Source organism: Megascapheus bottae, chromosome 1 (genome assembly GCF_031878675.1).
Source record: "Megascapheus bottae isolate mThoBot1 chromosome 1, mThoBot2.hap1, whole genome shotgun sequence".
NCBI lineage: Eukaryota > Metazoa > Chordata > Mammalia > Rodentia > Geomyidae > Megascapheus > Megascapheus bottae.
The window spans coordinates 42,663,238-42,689,312 of record NC_143509.1 but is presented as its reverse complement, the minus strand read 5'-3'; the positions used below and the strand labels follow the sequence as shown (position 1 = coordinate 42,689,312).

General features: G+C 41.7%; 1 protein-coding gene and 1 pseudogene across 3 annotated transcripts in view; both read left to right on the top strand.

Moving 5' to 3' along the window:
- Klhl6 (kelch like family member 6) overlaps window positions 1–26,075 on the top strand; it is a 112,471-nt gene that overhangs the window by 60,870 nt on the left and 25,526 nt on the right. For 2 of the 3 annotated variants that reach the window (XM_090342798.1, XM_090342807.1), the window contains exon 2: window positions 21,488–21,653. In XM_090342798.1, the coding sequence (XP_090198924.1) occupies window positions 21,488–21,653 (166 nt within the window). Of the gene's footprint in view, window positions 1–4,008; window positions 4,302–21,487; window positions 21,654–26,075 lie in introns of those variants that run through there. The other variant, XM_090342788.1, reaches the window with a different exon arrangement.
- LOC150069005 (single-stranded DNA-binding protein, mitochondrial pseudogene) lies at window positions 12,585–13,001 on the top strand (annotated as a pseudogene).

Here is a 26,075-nt window from a genome sequence, read left to right as displayed (position 1 = left end):
TATTAAAAATTAAGATTGAAATAAAATAATCTCATGGATAATTGGTTCATGACTATCAAGCAAAACTGTTTTTGCTTGATCTCAACAAAGCAATACCAGCAAAATTGATATAGCTTGTGAATGTATTACAATTCAATAAATTCAGACATTGTGGAAAGATGCCTGCCTATCTATTTTAGCATTCCTTGCTCACAAATCATAGGATTTCAATTGAATTGTTGCTAATTATCAGATAACTAAAGAGATAATGAAAGTACTTTTTATTTTTTTGCCAGTCTTGGGCCTTGAACTCAGGGCCTGGGTGTCGGGAGCAAGAGTGGAATCAAACTGTACTTTGATTTGCATCAGATAATTGCTTGATTGTCTTATTGTTTTTTGGCCTTCTCCTGTTCAATTGATCTGAGATTTACCATATGAATGTAACCCCCAACAGTTCCCTGATTAACCATCTGGATGTAACACCTGGCCGTGCCCTGGTCTCAAGAAGGGATATAAACTTTGAGTTGAGAATAAATGGGGTGCTGCAGTTTTTGCCTGGGCTGCAGACCTCCCGGACCCGATGTGTTTGTCTCTCTTCTAATTTTTCCAGTCCCTGCCCCCTATTTCAGGAACCCCAATTTGCTGCCGGTAGGCCCCGGCATCTGGCGCCTGAACAGGGACCCTGAAAATCTGGGACGATGGTGGAGGACCCCGCTGTGGTGAGTAACACATCGTAGGACTATTAAGAGAGGATCTTAAGAGAGTGTATAGTCAGGAGTAAAAATTATGGGTCAAGTTAATAGCCATAGGTCATTTGTACCGATCTTAACAGACCTACTTGAAGCCCACGGAACGTGGGTGGAAAAAGGGGTGCTTCAGAGCTTCCTACAGTTTGTCGAGGAGGCATGCCCGAGGTTTTTAGAGGAGAAATTCCAAAAAACCTGGCAGCAGATAGGAAAAAGAATTCAAGAATATTATAATGTATATGGCCCCGAAAAGACCCCAGTAGAGGCTATTGATGTATGGAATCTAGTAAATGAATGCATAGATCCTCAACATGAGAATGCTGAACTTAATCTTGAATTAAGGGAAATTTATGAGTTAAAGGACCCTTCTGAAAAACCTGAGGCTGAGCCATATGCCGCAGCCTAAGAGAGTCTAAGTGAGATCTTGAAAAGGGAACAACAACCAGTAGATATTGAGTATCAGAATTCAGGTTTGAATATCAAGGAGGAAAGTTATGATGAGTCAATGGAGGGCCGGGTGGCTACGATAGAGAAGAAGTTAGAAGAAATGCTACATTTTCTATCGAAAATGGGGATGGAGCAGAGAGCCCCCCCAGAAGTAGGAAAGAAAGATGACCCTCAGGCCACTATGATGTCTGATTCTAAACCTTACCCCTCACACCCACCGCCTCCGGCTGCAGCCTTACGGCCTCAACCCCTTTTTCAACCTTTAGGCAAGCCTAAAGGCCCTAGCAACAAGTCCCTTTTAACAGGCACCACAACCAGGCACAGTGCATCGCAATTAAACCTGACTCAGGCCGCTAGAGAGAGGGAAGATATTTCAGGGCCTCGATGCTTCCCTAGTTTAGTTGATCATGATGAACAAGTATACCATCAACCTGTTCCTGTTAAACTATTACAGTATTTAAAAAGTACCTGCTCCCAATATGGGCCAACTGCCCCTTTTACTCAAGTAATATTGGAGGCCGCGTGTGCTGGTATTGCATGCCCAAATGACTGGAAGCGGCTTGCCAGAGCATGCCTTAGTGCAGGAGAGTACTTATTATGGGAGACAGAGTTCACTGCACAGTGTCGGGCTAAAATTGAAACAAATGGGTCTAAGAACCTGCCTTACACTGTTGATCAGTTGTTAGGAGAGGGAACCTATAAAAACACCGAAGATCAATTGGGTTATGCAAAGGAGGCCTATTTACAAATAAATGCTGCGGCTAGAGAGGCTTGGAAAAGGTTACGCAATTCCAATCGTACAAAAAAATCTAGTAGAAGTTAAACAGGGACCGAATGAACCTTATCTAGAATTTTTGTCTCGATTAATGGAAACTGCAGACCGCCTAGTACAAGATGAGAACGCAAGGAGGATTATAGTTAGACACATAGCCTATGAAAATGCCAACGCCGCCTGTCAGGCGGCTATCAGACCCCATAGGAATAAGGGAGGAATCACGGACTTTATTTCACTGTGTGCTGATATTGGACCCTCCCATGTACAAGGCCTTACTTTAGCCGCCGCTCCTCAAGGAAAGACTGTTACTGAATTTCTAAAATACAGAGGTCAGCGGCATTCTCAGGATGCTAGACCCCCAGGGCGTTGCTTTTCTTGTGGACAAATAGGACATTGGATAACGCAATGCCCACGCCAGGCCAGGTTAAAGAGAGAAAAATCACCTGGCACATGTCCACGCTGTGGTAAAGGGAAGCACTGGGCTAAAGATTGCAAGTCAGCAACAAATCGCAATGGCCGCCCGTTTTCGGGAAACTGGAGAAGGGGCCAGCCCCTGGCACTCTACCACTAGGCCAAACTCCTGGCCCCTTGGCTGGGTTCTTAAGTTGACTTCTTGACTAACCACCCTCAGTAGCTTTTGCCTTAGGCTAGGCCTCTTTGAACCCCTTTAACTGTTCTTATACAGCACTGTGATGTGTAAAGTGTGTCCAGAGAGTTAATATTAAAAATTAAGATTGAAATAAAATAATCTCATGGATAATTGGTTCATGACTATCAAGCAAAACTGTTTTTGCTTGATCTCAACAAAGTAATACCAGCAAAATTGATATAGCTTGTGAATGTATTACAATTCAATAAATTCAGACATTGTGGAAAGATGCCTGCCTATCTATTTTAGCATTCCTTGCTCACAAATCATAGGATTTCAATTGAATTGTTGCTAATTATCAGAGAACTAAAGAGATAATGAAAGTACTTTTTATTTTTTTGCCAGTCTTGGGCCTTGAACTCAGGGCCTGGGCACTGTCTTTGGACACTTTTTGCTCAAGTCTAGTGTTCTGCCCCTTGAGCCACAGTACCACTTCTGGTGTGGTACTGAGGAATCAAACTCAGAGCTTTGTGCATGATAGGCAAGCACTTTACTACTAGGATACACTCCCAGCCAAGGTAATGAAAGTACTTTACGATCTGCCATTTAATGTAAGGCCTTGTCAGTAGACAGTGAGTATGATCTGGCCCATTTGAGAGTTAGTTGTATGACTAAGATCAGATGTTCTACTCTGATTTGTCTTCTGAAAGATAAGACCCTAGAGATGGAGTTTTTGGAGACTATTTCTTCTTTTAGATTTTTTTTTTTGTCAGTCCTGGGCCTTGAACTCAGGGCCTGGGCACTGTCCTTGGGCTTTCTCAAGGCTAGAACTCTATCACTTAAGCCACAGCACCACTTCTGGCTTTTTTCTATGTATGTGGTACTGAGGAATGGAAGCTTGGTCTTCGTGCATGCTGGGCAAGCACTCTACCACTAGGCCAAACTCCCGGCCTTAGATATTATTTTGGTGAGACATGGTTTGCCTTGATGAAATGAGGATGTTAGGGCTAAGCGAGGTCGTCAAGATCCCCAAGGAACAGGGTGAGAGCTTATAGTGTGGTCTCAGAGCCCTGGGAATAATCAGAAGAAGGGCTGTGGAATGCCCTCTGGCCATCCCATCATTGACACCTTGTCCCACTTGGACTACAACCATTATAACCAGACCCAGAGGCTTCCTGCTCACGGATATGAGGTGGGAGGTGGACCAAAATAACCACACAGAGCTCCCAATGGACTCTGAGAAGCCACCCCTTCTTCCTACACAAACACTCTTAACTAATGTCTAGCCCTGTGGTAAGTCACAGAAAGGAGAATAGGAGCTTCTGGCATTTGTAGTAACAGGATGAGAAAGTGCGCGACTTCCTGTTATGTGTGTGTGACAGCTGGTGATAAGTGGAGAGCTTTTTGCACAGGAAATCCGCCCTGCTTCTGCAATGTGACCTGCCTGAAACTTGGGTGCTCCTGCAGTCTGAATGTTGATGGCGGGACAAAGGGGCACCTGGGCCATGGGCGAGGTGGTAGAGAAGAATTTGGAAGGGCCCTTGGCACCCACCACAGAAGAAAACTCCCAGAACAAGGGAAACTTGGTGCAAATCTTAAATGGGGAGAAGGTGAAATTTGATGACACGGGATTGTCCCTAATTCTTCAGAATGGCCTGGAGACCCTTCGAGTGGAAAATGCCCTGACCGATGTCATCTTGTGTGTGGACATTGAGGAATTCTCCTGCCACCGCGTGGTTCTCGCCGCAGCCAGCAACTATTTCAGGTCAGCATGGCTTGGACCAGAGTCAAATGTGTGCAAGCTGTGAGGAAAATCTGTGTCGATATGAGAACTTATCATTTGCAGATATATTTATGGTTTATGTGTAGTTCATTAATATTTGTGTGTCTACTTGAACTAGAAGAAAGAGAGCCAGCAAAAGATTTTAGGATTTAGGCCACATCACAAGAAAGATTAGCATTGTTTAAAAGCAGTGTTAGAATCTTATGATCAGACTTCCATGTATGAGACTTGTTCCTGTGTCCTTGTTCCTAAGGTTGGGAAATTACTTAAGTCACAGAAATAGTTTCTCTCTTTCCTCCCTCTGACTAAAGTACTGGGGCAATGATATTGTCATTTTCAATAGCATGGAAAGGATATGGCCTCTCTTCTGCAGTTATCAAACGACATGGTGAAAATTAGGAGTTTCTGTGTGTGTGTGTGTGTGTGTGTGTGCACACGCGCACGCGTGTGCACGTATGTGCGCATGCACAAAGGAGGAATACGAGATGAAAAGGTTCTTAGTAGGAAGGGTGTCAGCGATTCATGCCTGTAATCCTAGCTTTTCAGGAGGCTGAGATCTAAGAATTGCAGTTTGAAGCCAGACAGGGCAAGAAAGTCTGTGAATTTTTTTTTTGCCAGTCCTGGGCCTTGAACTCAGGGCCCGAGCACTGTCCTTGGACTTTCTCAACCACTTGAGCCAGAGCACCACTTCTGGCTTTTTTCTATGTATATGGTACCGAGGAATCAAACCCAGTTCTTTGTGCGTGCGCAAACATTCTACCACTAGGCCAAACTCCCGGCTTCCCCACCCTTTTTTTTTTTTTTTTCTGCCGGTCCTGGGACTTGAACTCAGCCAAAGCATCATTTCTGGCTTTCTCTGTGTATATGATACTGAGGATTAAAACCAGGGCTCTGTGCTTGCTAGGCAAGCACTCTACCACTCGGTCATGCTCCCAGCCCCTCTGTGAAACGGTTATCTCTAATTAACCACCAAAGAGGTGTGGCTCAAGTGGTAGAGCATCAGCCTTCATTGATAAAGCTAAAGAACAGCACCCTGGCCCTGAGTTTAAGCCCTAGTACTGACTGGCATGTGTGCATGCTTACATTCATCTCTTACTTAAACAAACATTCTCACAGTGGAAAGACCAGGAGACCAGGAGACATGGTCTGTTCTTCTTGGCTCTGAAACTTTGGAAAAGTCTCTTAGTTGCTCTGAATTTCTGTTGTGTCATCTGTGAGATGGGGACAGTGGTGATTACCTCTAAGCATTGCTGTGATAATGGAACGTGTGACTGCGTACACAGCACACACAGTGGTTAGCATACAGTAGACGATCACTATATCGTTGTTGAAATCCCTCACCTGTTTCTGCTTGATTCAGCTAAGAACACTTCTTAGGTGTTCACGACAAGTGGATCCAGGGTAGGAATGTGGTAGAATCAGGAATCCTGTGAATATGTCTGGAGTAGTAAGGCCCTCAGTTGTGGGGGGAGGAGAGTGGGAGGGACGACAGGGAGGATGGATAGGGGAGGGGCAGTTTGAAAAGGCAATGTGGATGAAGAAGGTATCCAGAGAACTTGAAAAGGAATACCTATATAAATCATCTTAGTGTTATTCTTTCTAATTCTCAGTTCTGGCTGAGGAAATTAAGTTTCATGGAAGGGTTTTGGGTTTTTTTTGTGGTACTCAGCAGGGTCAGCTGATTGTTGAAGAGGGCTGAGTAGCTACTTAGGTCAAGGGACCTCTGGTTATGGGGAAAGTCGTGTCTGTTGCATCCAAAGCAGATATTTTGTTTTGTTTTAGTTTGTTTTGATGCTAGTACTGGGACTTGAACTCAAGGCCTTTCTTTACTTACCTTTTTTTTTTTTGCCAGTCCTGGGCTTGAGCTCAGAGCCTGAGCACTGTCCTTGAGTTTCTCAGGGCTAGAGCTCTACCACTTGGGCCTCAGCACCACTTCCAGTTTTTTTCTATGTATGTGGTACCAAGGACTTGAACCTGGATATGCTAGGCAAGCACTCTACCACTAGGCCAAACTCCTGGCCCCTTTACTTACCTTTTTTACTCAAGGCTGGCACTCTTCTATTTGAGCTATGCCTCCACTTCTGGCATTTTTTTTGCTGGTTAATTGGAAGTAAGAGTCTCTTGGACTCCTGTCCCTCCTGTCCTGGTTGGCTTTTCTTTTCCTTTTCCTTTTTTTTGGTCTGTCGAGGGGCTTGAACTCTGGGCCTGGGCACTGTCCCTGAGCTCTTCAGCGCAAGGCTATCACTCTACCATCTGAGCCATAGCACCACTTCCCCAGTTGGCTTTTAATCAAGTTCCTCAGATTTCAGAGTCCTGAGCAGCTAGGATTACAGGCGTGAGCAACAACTGGATGAAGGCAGCAGACATCTTCCTTTTCCAGGTGAAGAAGTGGAAGGTCAATATTACATATCATGACTGGTGTAGGAATTCAGTGCAGTCTAGACGTGCGCACGCCTGTGTGTGTGTGGAGGGGGGGATGTTGTCGGTCGTGGGGCTTGAGCTCTGGGCCTCGGCACTGTCCCTGAGCTTTTCAGTTCAAGGCTATTGCTCTACCACTTGAAGCATAGTGCCACTTCTGGTTTTCTGGTGGTTAATTGGAACTAAGAGTCTTGTGGACTTTCATGCCAGCCTGGCTTTGAACTGCGATCCTCAGAGCTCAGCCTCCTGAGTAGCTAGGATTACAGGCTTGAGCCACCAGTGCCTGACTAAAATGCTTTTTTTTTTTTTTTTCCCCTGCAGCACCAGCAGACAGTAAGTTTGGGGCTTTGTGCCATAGAAAGTATAGGCATAGCCATACAGGTGGGTTGACTTAGTTAAACACCTCGTCTACTCAAGCAGTACTGAATAAGCACTTGCTTCCACAATCAGTCATAACCCATCTTAAGAATGAATGTAAGCAATATTAGCTCAGTACCCTGGGTACTTGTTTTAGATTTCTTGTTTTTGTTTTGAAAGACTGGAAAACTGTTGTCATAACTTGATTAGTAGAGATGTTAGTAGGTCTACTTGTTTAGAGGACAGGACTGCTGTCTGTGTACCCTTGACATGTCACTATTTTTTCTGGTTTCTTCTGGGTTCAGATCATCCAGCCTTGCTGATGTGGGACGTGTAGAGAAAATTTCTGCCAGACTTTGGAGGAGCTACAGGCATAAAATGTTGAAGGTGTCTGCCTGTGGGTAGAGACTTTTTCCCACATTGCCTAATCATGAGGGAAATTCCTATTTCATTCAGAACAATGACTTTAGATTCATATCTAAATACAGTTTTCCAATTATAAACAATACAGGAGATAGGATTCTAATTTCTGGGGCTTTTCATAATAATGCCATTTCTCTGTTGAGCACTTCTGAGAGCTCAGGCCTAGGTCAGGCATATGGCCCATAAAGTGCACTGCCCATGAAATCCCTGTGAGGTGGTTTTCACAGTTTTAGAGTCGAGAAAGGAAAGTACAGGATGTCAAAGGCAAGCTGGTTAATTAGAGATGAGATTTCTTGGATTTTTCTGCCTGGGCGGGTCTGGAACCACAATGCTTTCAGATCCTAGCCTCCTAAGCAACTAGGATTACAAGTGTTAATCACCAGTGTCTGACTTGGTTTCTAAGGTTTTGAAATTATCTGGGAGCCAATTTCCTCTTATTTTCAGACTTTAAGGAGGTTAAAGAGCTGACATGGTAGTTTAAGACTCTAGTCCTAGAATTTGAGAGGCTGACGTAGGAGAATTGTGAATTCAAAGCCAGCCTGGACTAAATAATGGGATTTGGCTACAAAGACATAAATTAACAAATAACCACCAAAGCAACAAAAAGAAAAAGCAAAACAAACTGCTTTGGGGAATTTCCAAATAGCTCTCTGTGTTTTGGATGCAAAATCATGTAGTTTTTTAATTGATTAAGAAAATACTTTGCAGTACGTGACTAACAGGTTTCTTCACCCAGTTCTGTATGGACAAGCATTTGGATAGAGCACTTGCCTAGCATACTCAAGGACCTACTTTCCATACCCAGTACCAAAATCAAACAAATGAACAAATAGAAATAAAAAGTACCTTCCCTTTTCTATTTGCTTAATGTTTGGAGTGTCTTTTGCTTATGGCTCCTCACAAAACTCTCTTGTGTTGGCTAGAATGTCAAGAATCTACCAGGTGCACTTTCCCACAGAATTTGGCTCCACACTACCCCCCCTTCTTTTTCCTCTTCCTACTTTTCAAGGTAGTCATTGATTCCTGAGTCTTTCTGTGATCTCTAGAGAGAATCAGTTCAATATCTGTCTTCACTAGTTCTTGGATTAGAGCAGTTCCATATGGTTCGTCTCAGTATTTGAACTTTCTCAGTTTGAGGAGTAATTTTGTGGAGAAGTAGAGGTCATTCCAGGTTCGGATCAGTTTGGTCTTCTGTGACGATCTCAGAACTTATGGACCAATAGTAGTGGAGGTACTATTACTCTAGAACTACCAACTGTTTTCTTTTTTTCTTAAGGCTGTGTATTTATGAAAGGCATGGCACCCAAACTCTTATCTCACATTATGTTATTTAACCTTTATAATACATTGTCACTATTAGCTCCACTTCACAGAAGGAGAAGACAAGATACTCAGAAGATATGTGAGGTGACTTTCTCAAGACCTCAAAATTGAGGAAAGTATTTCTCTGAATTTTACAAAGATGTGCTTTCCCAAGACCAGAAAAAAAGTGCCAGTGATTGTATATAGAGATTCCCTTCTTGAATACTTGTTTGTTAAACACGTCATTTAAAATATGATGCAATGTTAATAAATTCTTTAATTAAAAAAATTTAAAAAAAGATCAGGAAAAATGCTGAGGAATTTAATGGCAATGTTTATTTATTATCCTATTCAGGTTTCTGTTAGAGAAATAACAAAACCAAGGGCATATATCACTTTTCATATGAGGGAGAGGAGTTTTTAGCCATTTACTATCCTAGTATCTTTGCCACAAATGATCCCTAAACCCCAACCGCATGCATAAAAAAGCATTTTCTTGAATTTATTTGTGGTGCCCGAGGTCTAATGGGGTGAGTATGTGTCAGCCAAACAAATACTATATTAAGAACTTCAGACAATGTATTTCCCTTTATGGGTCTATTTATAAGTCTTGAGAGGAATGAGGAAGTTGGAGAAAAAACATTTAGTTGAAATTGAGGAGAATAAAGTTTAGAACTCAGACAATAATATACAATTAGCCAGGAATGGTGTGTGAAGTTTAATCCTAGCTTTACTAGAACTAGAGATAGGTGATTCAAAGTCTGAAGCCAGGACTGGATAAAAATTGAAAAATCTATCTAAATAGTAACTAAAGCCAAAAAGATTGGAATATATCGTAACTGGTAGAGAGACTGCCAACACTGTAAGTTCAAATCTCTATACTACCAAAAAGAAATAAAAAGAGAATACACACACATGCATATACATATATATATAAACATATATATGAACATTTAAATATCAAACAGCAAAATGTCAAGGTACCCAATATTCTCAAGGCAGAAAAATAAAAGGAAACAAATTTAATATTCAAAATATCTTTTTAAAACTTAATTCAACATATCAGTTTATAAGTACAATACAGCAGGTGCAGTGGCTCACACCTGTAATTCTAGCTACTCAGGAGGCTGAGATCTGAGGATCAAGGTTCAAAACCAGCCTGGGCATTGAAGTCCAAGAGACTTACCTCCAATTAACCACTAGAAAATGGGAAGTGGCGTTGTGGCTCCAGGGGTAGGGAGGTAGCCTTGAGCTGAAGAGCTCAGGGACAATGCCCAGGCCCACTACCGATAAAAAAAAAAAAAAAGTTCAATGCATCTTGATCAATATTTGATTACCTCTTCCATCATTCTCTTCCATTTTCCCACCATTATATATATTACATATACATATTTGCTTCTAATATGTTGGTTTTCTGGTTTTATTTATTTATTACTATTAAGATGTTGTACAGAGGGGTTACAGTTTTATAAGTTAGATAATGAATGCATTTGGGGGGGGGATCATGGGGCTTGAACTCTGGGCCTGGGCACTGTCTCTGAGCTCTTCAGCTCAAGGCTACCACCCTACCTCTCAGCCACAGCACCACTTCCAGTTTTCTAGTGGTTAGCTGGAGATAAGAGTCTCACGATCTTTTGTGTCTGGGCTGGCTTTGAACCATCTCAGCCTCCAGATTAGCTAGGATTACAGGCATGAGCCACCACCCTGGGCTATGACTGCATTTCTTTTGGGGCAATATCATCCCTTGCTTTGTTCTCTCCCAGTTGTTTTCTTTTTTCTCTATCCACAAATTTTATATTTCATTTTCAACATAATGTCTACTGAGTACCACTACTGCATTTGTTCAGTTTTTGTCCCTCAATTTCTGTGCTCTTTTTATACTCCCCCATATGTTATAAATGATCTAGAAATCTCTATAGCAAATATTTTTTGTAGTTTAGAATATGGAAAAGCTGACATTATTTGAATACTTAGTGTATATCATTCACTTTGTTGGATTCTCCTTTGTTTGTTTACTTGGAGCACTACTGGGGCTTAAACTCAGGGCCTCCTGCTCCTGCTTGTTTTTTTGCTAAAGAATAGCATTCTACCACTTGAGCCACAACTCTGGTTCTGGCTTTTTCTGGCTAATTTGAGCTAAGAGTCTTTCAAATTTTTCTGCCAGGGCTGGGCTTTGAACCAGGATCCACAGACCTCAGCCTCCTGAATAGCTAGGATTTCTGACTTCTTTTGTTTTATTTAATTCTCACAACAATCTCAACAGTTAGATACCAATGTAAAGCATTTTCTCACTTCACCTTTGCTTCCATAAGAAGAACAAACACAGACCTCTCCAGTGAGCTCAGACAAGGGATTGTTAGGACCCTTCCTTCCTTCCTCCCTCCTTCTCTTTCTTCCTTCCTTCCTTCTTTCCTTCCTTCCACCAGTCCTGGGTTATGAACTCGGGGCCTGAGCACTGTCCTTGGGTTTTTCTCAAAGCTAGCACTCTACCACTTGAGCCACAGCACCACTTGCAGCTTTTCCTGTGTATCTGGTACCAAGGAATTGAACGCGGGTCTTCATGCATGGTAGGCAAGCACTCTGCCACTAGGCCAAACTTCCGGCCCTGTTAGGACACTTTCTATGTTATACCATTAACTTCTTCCCATGCTCTACTGGGGGTTACATGTGTTGACCATGCAAAGGAAATGTAAATATTATTGCCTCCATACGCATGTACACACATGTACATCAATCCTAATTGGTGTGTGAGGGATGAAAGAACAGATTCTGTAACAGTAATGATCCAATATGCTTTTAGGACACCTTGGCGCCTGGGTCAAAAAATTTGAATAATTATTAAGGAAGTAGGTGAGTGTGGGAGGTGAAGAGACAATTATAGGATATTACTGCCTGGGACCAGAAGCTACTCAGTATGATGAACAAATTTACAGTCCTGGGATTTGTGTTCAGTTGCTGCCCCCACTTTTTTCTGTGTAAATGTGGGAGAAACTGCTTATCCTCACTCTGAAGTTCTGACTCATATTAATAACACAGGGAGGCTGAGGATTTGGGTCTACTTATCCTAGTGAGTTAACATGAGATGAAAATAACAAAATGGGTTCACTTATGAGTCTATTTACTTAAAAACAATGAATGCTTGGTAATAGGTCAGATTTCTTAGTTGCAGTGTTCAGAAATGGACTCTGGTTTATTTGAACGGAATTTATGCAAATAATAATAAGGAGTTGGAAAATTCCCTTCCTCCCCCACCCCCAGAAATGTGTTGAATCAAACTCAGAAAACAGGCATGAGAAACAAGCAGGACTTCAGTGGAACATTACTTACACAGTAAAAAGCCACTCAATACCCTTATAGAGACTCCTCAGGTGCTGCAGAAACTTGGAAGCCAATTAGCACATTTGTGGTCACCTTCATGTTCTCATGGATGTTTCTGGAAGTGGAATTTGTTGCTACTTCTGCTGCTTCCACCAAAACAGTTCTTCCTCTATGCCTGCTTCTCTCTCTCTCACCAGCTCAAAGCCTGGAGTTGGACCAGCTTTTTGGTCTAGGCTAAATTAATGCCTCCCTTGCCTGAGGCAAAGATAGGAAAGTAAGCATTAGGCCTTGAGTGGAAAGCATTGTGTCTCATTCAGAGGGAGAATTTGCTACATTTAGAGACTCAGAAACTGGGCAACTAGAGTGGTTTGTCCGCCATACAGACCCCTATGCTGGGCTCAGAGGAAAGTTCTAAATATTAGATTGTAAGAAAGGAAAACAGAAACCATGTTTTGAAGACCTGTGCTACAGGTGCTCTGTGAGTTTGTAAGCCAGCAGTGTGGTTCTGGAAAGATCTCTGAATCGTGTGCAATTACTTGGGTGAGTGAGTCAGGACCCTGTCCTAAGACAGGTGGAAGGAAAAAATCCTGTTACAGTATTTTCTCTAGCAACAAATGAAATGTGGAGATCAGGGGAAAGTGAAGCCTACCAAATGGGTGATATCAGCCAAAGCCTACATGGCACAGAATATCAGTGTTTCGACCAGGTCTTAGAGACATGGCATATCAGGGGTCTTGAATTTATGTGGAAGGGAAAGTAGACTATGGTGAATACATGGATAAAAATAATGTGAGGTGACAAGCAACAACAATTATAGCTGATAACATTATATTTCTGAGTGACCAGATAAAAGAAAAGTCATAGAATGGATGATTCTTCATTGGCAAATGTTTGGTACAGTCTCATTTCCAAATCATGTATAGTTGTTATAGTTTATAAGGACAATGATTAAAATTCACTTTCATATAAAAAAAGAAACTGGGAAACACAAAAATAGCAATTATTACCTGTACCTATTATGGTCCAGGCTTGCATTAGGTACAGTATAGATGTTAAGGTACCATGAAAACTCTGCAGGTATTAGGAGTTGCTATGACTCCTTTCACACAGGTACCAGAGATAAGGACCCTAAGATCCTAGCAAGAAAAAGGACAATTATTAGCATCTTTGATCTTCTCCCCCAAACTTGAACAGCCTGCGAGGACTCTGTGACTTGAAAGGGTCATCTATATTGGTGCACTCCAGATAGGGAGAAGCTATGAGTCATGTGAAGGCACTCACTGTCTTGCTTGTCCCCATGTGATTGGCACCATTGCAATGACTGGCATTCAGTATATATCCTGCAAATGGCTGAAATGACTAAAACCATGACACTCCTCCTGCAGGTTCCATCACTGGTTTATTAGCACCTTGATTTGGGGAGGAAGTTCTTACAGAGTTGGGAGGCTATTATGTACTTTAGAAAATGGAAGGATGATGAAGTATGATTATCACAGGACAGACTGTAATGAACAATGATAAATACAAAATGCTTTAGAATTTGTACTGAACAAGTCACTCTAGCAATCCCTGAAACCACTTGGCCTGTGCCTATACAGTGATTCTTCTAGTCTTGTCTCTTTTTTTGCACTGGGAGGTAGAGGATTATGCTCTAGGTCTTTGGCTGAGGGACACTAGATCATATTATCTCTGATATTTAAATCAAATATCTTCTTTGCCATCTCTACTCCTCATCTCTAGATTATATGGGTCTTCTTTCAGTCAAGATAAAAGAAAGTTGAGCTGAGCATTGATGGCTTATACCTGTAATGCTAACTACTCAGGAGGCTGAGATGTGAGGTCACAGTTTAAAGCAGAAAAGTCCATTAGAGTCTAACCTTCAAGTAACTAGCAAAATGTCAGAAGCGGAGTAGTGGTTCAAGTGGTTAGAGCACCAACATTGAATGAAAAAACTAAGGGCCAGCACTAAGCACTGAGTTCAAACTCCAGTACCAGTGCACACCCACACTTATAGAACCAGAAAGTCTATTTCTGTGTCACTTTGAATAACGTTCCATGCAATCTCCCAACTAAAACACCATAGAGAAATTCTTGTGTCACTTACATCTTGAGTTGTGGGCTCATTCCCACATCAAGCCCATGGATTTGTAACTATTACTCCATGAAAATACTTCACAGGACTGGGTTTGAGGATGGTAAACACCAAATAGTTCATGAGAAGTGAAGATCCCATGCCTACCATCTGTGCCTTTCGTTAAACAGTCATGAAGCTCAACATCCCTTATGTTGCTCAATGTTACTATATTAGTCAGTATTTTATTTTTTGATTGCAAGAGATAGAAACTCAAATCAAATAAGCTGATGCAAACAGGAAGAAGGTATTGGTTATATTGGGAAATCCTAAGAAGAATGCAACCCGGCCCACAGAGAAGAGGAACCAAGGCTTTGACTGCAATCAGGATGTATTCTCCCCATCTCTCACCTGGCTCTCTCTCACACTAGAATTCTTAGATGACTTTTGTCATGTTGTTGGAAGCTGACCTGTTTATAGCTCTGAGGCTTACTTCTCCTTACTTTAGTTCCAGATGGGATTGGAGGGACTTTCTCTACTTTAACTATGAAAAGCCCCTGGGAAAGATGCTGACTGGCCCAGGTTCATTAAATTACCCAGCCTTAAACCAATTGCTGTGTCAGGAAAGTAGAAGTGGACACAATGAGAGTCCAGAGCTGTGTGTGTGTGTGTGTGTGTGTGTGTGTGTGTGTGTGTGTGTGTGTCCTCGCTCTCAATGATATGCTCCCTTCCTATTTTTTTTTCCCCTCTGTGCTGGTACCAGGGCTTGAACTCAAGGTTTCATGCTTTCACTTGTCTTGCTTGCTCATGGCTGGTACTTTACCACTTGAGCCATGATTCCAGCCTGGAGTTTTGTTGATCAGTTAAAGATGGAGTCTCCGGGCCTGTGACCTATTGGACTAATTCTGTTCATAGTTGTGGCCGAATGTGATGCGTGTACAATAAGCCATCACTTTCGCAGTTGCAGCTGAAGTTTCAAAAAAATATGGAGTCTCATAGACATTTTTTTTGCCCAGGCTGGATTTAGATCTTTAGAGATCTTTAGATCTCAGTCTCCTGAGTAGCTAGGATAACAGGTGTGAGCACTGGTGTTGGCTTCCTCCAACTTCAGTCACTCACTTCTTATTTTCTTCTTTTGGTTCTTGTTGATGGTATTTTATAATATCTCTTTTCCTTTTACCAACTACTTTGTATTGTAATTAAGAGAGCTTATCTGGACGATTCCTACAGCTCAAATCATATTAAATTCAATGAGTTGAAAAGCTACCTGTGTGCGGATAAAATCACAAATGCTTTCATATGGCCTATTTGTGACAAGGATAATGTTACCAGATAAATTATTCAGTGAGTGCACTAATCGCAAAGAAGCCAAGACCTCATGTAGACAGAGTTTGTGAGAGTGCTGGTGGCTGCTGTGGAAGTTGTAGCACCAAGTAAAATCATTTCAGTGTCATTTTGTCCCAGAGAACAATATTCAGATATGAGACAGATTATTATTACTTAGCATAAAATATTGAAAATCACTCCAAAGACTCTGCAGATTTCCGATTTTTCACTCAGACTTGGGAAAATGGGCATAACAAACACACCTAGCTGGACATTTTCATTCATGGTCTACCTGTAGAATTTTTTTTTTCCAGTCCTGGGCTTGAGCTCAGGGCCTGAGCACTGTCCTTGGACTTTCTCAAAGCTAGAGCTCTACCACTTGAGCCTCAGCACCACTTCCGGCTTTTTTCTATGTATGTGGTACCGAGGAATCGAACCCGGGTCTTCATGCATGCTAGGCAAGCACTTTAACCACTAGGCCAAACTCCCGGCCCCTACCTGTAGAATTTGACATGCAAGAGGAACTGCTGACATGAGATACCATGCATGATACACAGGAGGTGGAGACTTGTTTGAAAAGACTGGTTTTATCAATGAAAAAAACTTGAGCTAATGTTTGAAAAGTTAAGTGTCATTATAGATGGCACTCCAGCTACTGTTGGCTCACAGAAAAAGTTAACTGCATTTGTCAAGAAAGAATCAAATCATCAAATTCTTGATCCAAATGATCTGATTATATGCCACTGCATCCTACACCAAGAAAGTCTCTGTGGACATGTTAAAGCTCACTGTGACATCACTGTCGTGGTATACAGAAACTTTGTCAAAAGGCTCTTGAGACTTATATTTCGACTCAGAGTACCAGGCCTAGTAAGTATCATCAGGGCTGGCTTGGAGCCCATCTCAGGAGCTGCCCTGGCCCATTTGCGTTCACTCTACCTTTGGAAGTTCCTCCTTCCCCTGTGTCTCTGTTATTTGTTCTCTAGCAGTGGGCCAGTGAAAGGCCCAGGAATTGGCTGGAAGCCGAGCATGGCTGGTGGTGGCTGGCAGAGGAAGCTGTCTGGAACTTACACATGATCGTGGTTATCTTGTCACAGTGGAGAGCCATGTGTGTGACTAGAGGAAACTTCACATTTAAATACTTTGGAGTAAAGATCAGAATTAGAGCCAGGGAGCAAGTTTCTTAGTGATTGGAATCAGGAAACGAGAAAAGTCTCTAAGCACAGGTCAGTCCTTGTAATGGGCGGTCATAAGAAGCCAGCATGGACGGGGCCAGGATAGAAATTGTTCAGAAAACAAAGGGGGATGTACAAACATCAGGCCAAAAGCCTGCTCAGGATATGGCAGGGGACAGTAAGCACAAATGCTGATCTGCTCCCGGCCCAGTGGGGAAGTGAGAATCTAAGCAGATCTCATGTAAGAAGGCGAGGAGGGAAGTGGTGGTTGGCTAGAGGAGGGCAGCTTCATCTACAGCAGGGAAGTGGGAAAAGTACACAATAAAAAAACCCAACACATCAAAATCAGGCACTGTGGTTCAGGTCTGTAATACCTGCCACTCGGGAGGCTAAGACCTAACAATGGCTGTTCAAAGAAAGCCTGGATAAAAAGTCTATGAGATTCTTATTTCCAGTTCATCAGGAAAGCATAGAAGTGGAAGGATGGCTCAACTAGGGCAGCAAAAGCGATGCATGAAAAAGCTAAGGGACAGAGCCCAAGACCGAAATTCAAGTCTCAGTGCCAGCACACACACATCAAAACAAAACAAAAGCAGCAAATGAAAGCAAAGAATAACCACCATGTCTTGTAATATAAAATCTCAGATAGCAGGCCTTACATGCTCAGTCACTGAGTTCAAGCCCCATCAATGGCAAAAAAAAAGAAAGAAAAAGAAAAGAAAAAGAAAATCTACTTGGCTTACTTGAAGTATGGGATGACACAATGTGTAGATCCCTTCCCATCCATCCATCCATCCATCCATCCATCCATCCATCCATCCAGTTAAAAATGTCCACTGCAGTCTAGTGAAAAGAATTAAGAAATAAAATCTCAGATGTTTACAAGTCTAATAGAAAGGACTCCTTAAACAAGACCCAATAAAGCATATCCAGAGAGGCCTGTCTGGAGCCTAGCTATGTTGATTACACAAAGTCAAAAACAACACACTGGGCATGGCTACATGGTGCAATGAGGAAGGAGGCACACAGACCAAATTGCAAAGGGACCTGTTTGGCAATACTGGTAGCACTTCTGATTTTCCCTCTCTATTTTATTTTTCATTTTGAGAAATAGTATTTTGTGTAATCAGATACACATAAGCATTGCCTTTGTATTCCTCTCCTAAGAGTATGTATCCTCCTTTGGTCTCACTGTATGTGAATGCCCCAAATCCTGTACAATTTATCATGTCTCAGTATATTTTAGATCTAGCTTCCACATATGAGAAAGAACATGCATCATGTATGTCTCTGAGCTTGGCTTACTTCACTCAATATGATTTGTTCTAGCCCCATCCATTTCCCTACAAATAACACAATATTCTTTCTAATGACTGCATAAAATCCAATTGTGTGTAGGTACTACATTTTTGATCTACTCACCTATTTCTTTCTCTATTTTTTGTGCCAGTCCTGGGCTTGAGCTCAGGGCCTGAGCACTGTCCTTGGACTCTCTCAAGGCTAGAGCTCTACCACTTGAGTTTCAGCACCATTTTTGGCTTTTTTTCTATGTATGTGGTACCAAGGAATAAAACCCGGGTCTTTGTGCATGCTAGGCAAGCACTCTACCACTAGGCCAAACTCACGGCCTCTCTTTCTCTACTTTTGAGATATAATGTTATTGTTATTATTAATGTGTTATATACAAAAGTTATCATTTCACAGTTTAAGTAGTGTGTATATTTCTCTTTTGGACAGTGTTACTTCTTCCTTCACTTTCCACAGTTCCCCCCTTCCATCCCTGCCCACAAGTCATATAGGCTATTTTCCACATAGCATATACTGAATAGTATGATTGTGTTTGTTCACCCTTCCTCCCTTTCTTTCTGTGTCCCTGTTTGACTCCCCCCATAAAAAGCAGAGAAAGGGGAAAACACACACACATGACTACCACCAACATAAACCCATGTTTTGGTTTCCTGAAACTCATTTCAATAAATAATTGTCCTACATGTTCAGGAGAGTTACACCTTTGGCTTTCTCCCCTACTGGTATCTTCCTTTGGTCTGACTGTGTGTGAATGCCTAGAGTCATGTATATTTCTCATGTCCAGTTATATTTTAATTCTAGCTTCCACATACGAGAGAGTACAGGTGCCATTTTTCCCTTTGAGCTTGGCTTACCTCATTTAACATGAGGTACATTCATTTCCCTATACTTTCTCTACTTTTTTACTTTTTGTGTGCTAGTCCTGGGACTTAGTGCTTCTTCTCTCAAGGCGTGTACTCCACCACTTGGGTTACACTTCCACTTCTGGCTTCTTCCTTGTTAACTGAAGGTGTCTCATGGACTTTCCTGTTGGGGCTGGCTTGAGCTGTGATCTCCAGATCTCAGCCTCCTAAGTAGCTAGGATTACAGATATGAGCCCCCAGCACCTGGCAGAGACTCTAATCTCCAATTAATCAGCAAAAAGCTGGAAGTGGAGCTGTGGCTCAAGTGGTAGAGTGCCAGCCTTGAGCAAAAAAGCTAAGGGGCAACATCCAGGACCTGAGCTCAAGCCCAAGCACACTGGCACACACACACACACACACACACACACACACACACACACACACACACTCACACACACAGAAAGATTCAAAAGAAAAACTATGGTAACTAGAAAGATAGAACTACGTATATGGCTGTCACTATATACTAACTGGGAGCCTGGTCCCAGAGACTCTGTCAAAGGGAGATACACAGCACCATAGCCTTGACAGCTCCTCCAGCAAGAGACACTGGGCAAAGAAGTTGCATAGGTGCATGAAGTAGGAACTGGAGGCAGCCAGGAGAGCCTTCCGTCACATCACTTGTGAAGGCACACAATGGTGGTTCTGCAGACAGGTGCATGCTGCTGCCCAAGAGGATTTGTAGTGGAGGACCAAAGCTTGTAAATCGGTCACCCTAACATAACTGCTTGTCTGGTTCCAGGCTGGGTTTTATTAACTTTGAAGCCAAGGACTTCATCATTTTTTTCCTCCTTTTCATGCTGTCTTGGTCTTAAGAGAAGTATGCTAGTCAAAGGAAAAGAGGGAGAATGGAGCTTGGGGGATGGATTATCACTGATTAAAGCAAGAAAGACAAAAGGAGACCTGAGGCTAAAGATCTCAATGACTAATTTTCAAGAAATTAGCAAATCAAGAGGTTCTCTCCTCTTCTCTTACCCATCTTCCCTCTCTCCTTTTTTCCCTCCCTCTTTTCCTCCCTCTCTCCCTTCCCTAGCCACAGGCAGCTATCAGATTTGACTGCCGCAACTGGCTTTGCATCACAATTTGCAGATCTCAGTCTCCTGAATATTTTCACTTATAGGCATGATCCATCAGCAGCAAGAAGATTTCATTTTGGTAGGTCCATTTATGCATACAAGGCTTGTTGATCATAATCACCCATCTATCTTTCACCTTCTTCCACCCATTTAGTTTTCATGTATTTGATAAATGAACTTGCTCACACATTCCCTAAGAAGGGAGTAAAAGTTCAAATGTCATAGAAGCATGATTAATTCATATGAGTCTTGCATGGAGTGGAAGACATCAGTATGAGTTACCTATAGGTTAATGAATTCATCCTCAACAATAAACTTAAAATATCTAGCAAAAATGTGTTACAAATGAGAAATAATTGGAACTGGAGTGTATCTCAGTGGTAGAGCACCAACCAACCACAAGCAAAGCCCTGAATTCAAGCCTGGGTATTGGGTGAGAAGAGAGAGGAGAGAGAAGAAAAAGAGGAGAGCACCTGCAATCCTACCTACTCAGTACGTTGAGGATCATGGTTCAAAGCCAACGCAGGCATGAAAGTCCATGAGACTCTTATCTTCAGTTAACCACCAGTAAATCAGAAGTAGCACTGTGGCTCAAGGGGTAGGATGGTAGCCTTGAGCTGAAGAGCTCAGGGATAGTGCCCAGATCCAGAGTTCAAGCCCCACTACCAAGAGGAGAGAGAGAGAAAGAGAGAGAGAGAGAGAGAGAGAGAGAGAGAGAGAGAGAGAGAGAGAGAGAGAGAGAGAGAGAGAGAGAGAGAGAGAGAGACTTGGAGCTCATGGTGATTATGTAACATGTCTAGTTTTGATTTGGGGACAAGGTTAGTATTCAAATCTTGATCCTTCTGATGCTAAAACCAAATACCCTTCCCATCCTGTTCCTTTGCTCCCAAAGGAAGCTAAATATCTAAAGTCTAGTCTTGGGGAAGCACCATGGAACGTATAGGGCAGAGGTGAGACGGAGCAATGACATTAGGAGTTCAGTCTTGCGATGGGGCAATTCAAGACTCCTAACTACAACAGAAATCTGTGTCAAGCCTCTAGGGTGGAAGGCAGCTGCATGAGCCACTTAGTCTGCTGGAAAGAAACTGAGTCCTGGATGGCCAGACTGGGGTGGGGTAGGGCCAGGCTCCGGGCCAGAGGAGAGCTGGGATGAGGCCTGAGAACCGAGTCAGAACCCTGTGAGGTTTTGGGTATTGAGAAAGAAAGAGTAACTGAGGCTTAGAAATCCAATCTGTCCCCAGAAGGATCCCTGGAACTTTGAGCCTGGAAGTGGCCTCGGGGACCACAATAGATGTTGGTGGAGGAGAAAAGTTGATAAACGTCTGGATAAACGTCTGCTATGTGATATGTGCTGCAGAAACAGATATCTATCATCCCTGGTCCTGACTCGGGGCCCTCACTATTCCAGGAAGGCAGGCTTGTCTAAAAGGGGGTCTTTTTAAGCCTCAGATGCAACATTCTAACAGGAGTCAAATTCTCATGTCTCTTCTAGGGCCATGTTCTGCAATGATTTAAAGGAGAAGTATGAGAAGAGGATCATTATTAAAGGGGTTGATGCTGAGACCATGCACATTCTCCTGGATTACACGTACACCAGCAAGGCACTGATCACCAAGCAGAATGTTCAGCGGGTTCTGGAAGCTGCCAACCTCTTTCAGGTGTGTGAATAAACTCAGGACAATAACTTCAACTTGTAGGAGCCCAGCTGGAGCCAGTGGCCACAGCTAGCCCTTCCCATCCATAGCTCTAACGTGTAGCACAGCCTGAGGTGATTGCTTTCTCCTGTTTTGGGCAGGGAACCTAACTTCACATAGAGGATAACTCACAGGCTGTGATGGGAACCCTGGGTTCACACGATTGTGGTGGCTGTGAAAGAACATAGAATGTACGTGTATTTTCAAAGATGAGGTAGGAGGCACTCAGAATTAACCTTCCTTGAGGAAAGCAAATTTCTGCTCTTTATAAGCCATCGAGTCTGCGATGTGTTATTGTAGTAGCCAAGGTTAGGACACTGTGTCTTCTTTCTCGTATTCTCGCTTTTCTTGGTGAATGACCACTTTTAATAAATTACAAGAGGGTTTAGAAGATGAATTTTTGGAGACTTAAATGCCGAGATATGCTTTTGTTCGACCTTCTATACTTTGACTATAAAATCAAAGGTTGTGAATAATTATAATATTGCCTATAATATATTTTATAAGGATAGGCATATAGTTTTTAATCTATTATTTCCTCTATATTGTATTATGATCATTTTTGCACAGAAATACATAAATTTCTGCAACAGCAATAAGTTGCAAGGGTTTTTGTTGTTGTTTGTTATACTGAATACGGTAAATTCTTTCCATTTGAAGACTCGTGCCTTTGAAGTCTGGAAGTTCTCTTGTATTATCTCTGATGTCTTCTTTCCTGCCTACTCTGTTGAGCTCACTTAGCTGTGCCCTATTTTCTTTAGCTAATCTTTTTCATTAGCCAGGTTTAATTGTATAAAATAATAGGCTTCATTATGACATTTGCTGTTTATCCCTTCCCTTCCATGTCTCAACTGGTCCTTCTTTTAGTGTCATGTCCTTTCTACCTCTACATGACACATACAGAAGAAAACAAATTGTATTACTTTTTCTGGTATGCTTCATTTTGCATAACATGAAGCTCATTAGCCTACTCATTTTCCTGCAAACAGCTCATCTATACTTATATATAGATAGATATAGATATAGATAGATATACATATATATCAAATTGTAAAAATCCATTCATCCACTGATAGGCAATCCAGGCTATATCCATAACTTGGCTATTGGGACTACACACAGTGTACAAGAATGTCATCATATGCTGACTTTGATTTTTTTTTATTAGTATATACCCAAGAATGATACAGTACAGCAGGATTACATGGAAGTTCTGTTTGTTTGTTTGGTTTTTTTTTTGTCAGTTGTGGGACTTCAACCCTAGGCCTGGGCGTTGTCCCTGAGCTCTTCAGCTCAAGGCTACCACCCTACCCCCTTGAGCCACAGCCCCACTTTTCTGGTGGTTAATTGAAGATAAGAGTCTCACGGTCTTTATTGCCTGGGCTGGCATTGAACCACCATCCCCTATCTCAGCCTCCTGAGTAGCTGGAATGACAGGCGTGAGGCACTGCGCCTGGCCGGAAGCTCTTTTTTAATTCAAGTTTTAATTCTTGTATAACTAGGGGTTGATCTCTGGGCCTTGTGCTTACTAGGCTGACACTGTATCACTTGAGCCACACTCTGTTTTTGTTTGCTTGTTGTTGTTTTCTACAGTCTTCTGTTTATTCCTTGGCTGGCCTGGACTAAGCTCTTTCTATTTACACTTCCCAGGTGGCTAGGATTACACCACCACACCACTCTCATTGATTGAGATAGGGATCTCATGAATGTTTTTTCAAACTTCAAATCTCCTGATCTCTGCCTTCCGAGTAGCTGGGGTAACAAGTATAAATCACCATTTCCAATTTTTTGAGGAGCTTCTACTGATTTCCACAGTACCATCATGAATTTGTATTAGATCTATGCATTAACTGTACAATATCCTCTCAATCTTCACTAAAATTTTTTTAATTAAAATATTTTATTAACACTGATTTTTATTTATTTTTAAAATTTTTATTGTTGGGATAATGTATAGAGGGGTTACAGTTACATTTGTCAGGTAGTAGGTGCATTACTTCTCACACAATGATACCCATTCTCATGTTTTTGTCCCCATTTCCCTCATCCCACCCCCTCCCAATCATCTTGTTTTCCCTTTCCCTTTCTTATTTCAAATAAATGTATATATAATATACTAGGTAACAAAGTTAGATACAGTAATAATATGAGATTAACCATAAGGGCAAAAAAAGAGAAGAGAAACAACATAGTACATTAAGAACAACAATCACACAAGATAAAGCTCTTGTTTCCATAGCCTAGAGATCCTTTCATTTAGTCTCATCCTATATGACCTTAGGTACCTAGGTTTTGAGCTATTGTAATCCTCTGCTAGGAGAATTCTAGATGTGTACTAATTATTACAAATGAGGGAAATTATTGAACCTATGTTTTTTGGGTATGGCTTACTGCATTTAATATGTTTTTTTCCAAGTCTTTCCATTTCCTTACAAATGGGGCGATGCCATTCTTTCTGGTGGCAGCATAGAATTCCGTTGTGTATAGGTACCACATCTTCTTGATCCAATCATCTACTGAGGGGCTTCTAGGTTGGGTCCATATCTTTGCTATGGTAAATAATGTTGCACTGAACATCGTTGTGCTAGTGGTTTTAGTATGTCCTTGTTTCTGGACATTTGGGTAAATGGCCAAGGAGTGAGATTGCTGGATCATAGAGGAGCTCTTTTGAGGAATCACCAAACTGCTTTCCATCATGGTTGGAGTTTATACTCCCATCCGCAGTGTAGTAGCGATCCCTCCTGACCACATCCCTGCCAGCATTTACTGTTATTAGATTTCTTGATAATGGCCATTCTAACTGGAGTGAGGTGGAATCTCAAAGTTGCTTTCATTTGCATTTCTTGTATGGCCAGAGATGTTGAGCATTTCTTCATGTGTCTATAGGCCATTCTTATTTCCTTTTCAGAGAAGTCTCTCTTTAAGTCTTTAGCCCACCTTTTATTGGGAAGGTTGTTTCTTTGAAGATTTATTTTGTAGAGATTCAATTTTTTAGCTGTAGATATATTTTAGATATGAGATCCTTGTCTGTTGTATGGTTAGTGAAGATCTTCTCTCACTCTGTAGGCTTTCCATTTAACTTGCTAGCTATGTCCTTTGTCATACAGAAGTTGTGCAGTTTAATGCAGTCCCATTTGTCCAAACTTTCTTTAATCTGTTAACACTGATTTTTTGAACATCATATTTCAAATGTCAAGTTTAACGAAGTATTCAAGAATGAAATCTCTATATGTAATAACTGGCATATAAATTTAAGAACAAAATTAGAATTAAGCTGAGAGCTTATATGTCATAGATACATATTGATCTATATAAGGTATCAATATGTCTATAGAATATATATTCTATTATAGATTTATATGTCTATTCTTTTTATATCTCCACATTCATGTCAATGACCTTGAATACCCAGATATTGAGTCATTGCTCTTGGACTGTTTGGATCTAATATCCACATATCAAGGAGACCATGCGCCTTTGGTTCCTTTAGTTTTCTTATGATAGCCATTCTGACTGTGTGGATGCCGGTCAGTCCTGGGGCTTGAGCTCAGAACCTGAGCTTCCTTTGAGCAAGGTTAGTGCTCTATCTCGTCAAGCACAGCTCTACATCTGGCTTTTGGTGTATCACTGGAGATAAATCTCACGGATTTTCATTTGAGCAGGCTTCAAAACTCAATCTCAGCCTCCTGATGAGCAAGAATTGTAGTGAGCCACTAACACCCAGCTGTTGTTCTCCTTTGTAGGTGATTTCCTTAACTCTCTGTTTCTGTGATTAAAGCAGAAAGTATATCTGTTTCTATATTCTTCCTTTCTAAGAACCTTTGTTATTCATTTTAAGAGATGCTTATTCATCTTTCTTATACATTTGGGGCTATCACAATATATTTGGAGTTCCTGTCACACTTCTTTTGTTTGGATTTCTTTACTTGATTCATCTTAGTGGCTATAACACTTTTCTGGGACCCCCATACCTGTCACCACACACTGGATGACTAAAACAACTTGTTATCCATCACACTTACCCTGGCTTTCCTTGTACAATTCTCAAGTCCTTAGTATTCCTGCTCTTTTGTTAATCATTTACTCTTGTTCCTCTTTAGGTACTTGGTCTGACTGTTCTCCCCTTAGCAAAGCCACTTGTCAGCCTTGGTGTGGTTGGGGTAATGGTAGCTCTTGGCTTCATTGAGGGCAATGTTTCTGTTTCTGTTTTTCATTATCTTTTTAATTTGGGATACTTTTTAAATAACTTGTAAAAAAAAACTATATATATTCGCCAGTCGTAGGGCTTGAACTCAGGGCCTGGACACTGTCCTTGAGCTTTCTCAAGGCTAGTGCTCTATCACTGGAGCCACAGCACTACTTCTGGCTTTGTCTGTGTTTGTGGTA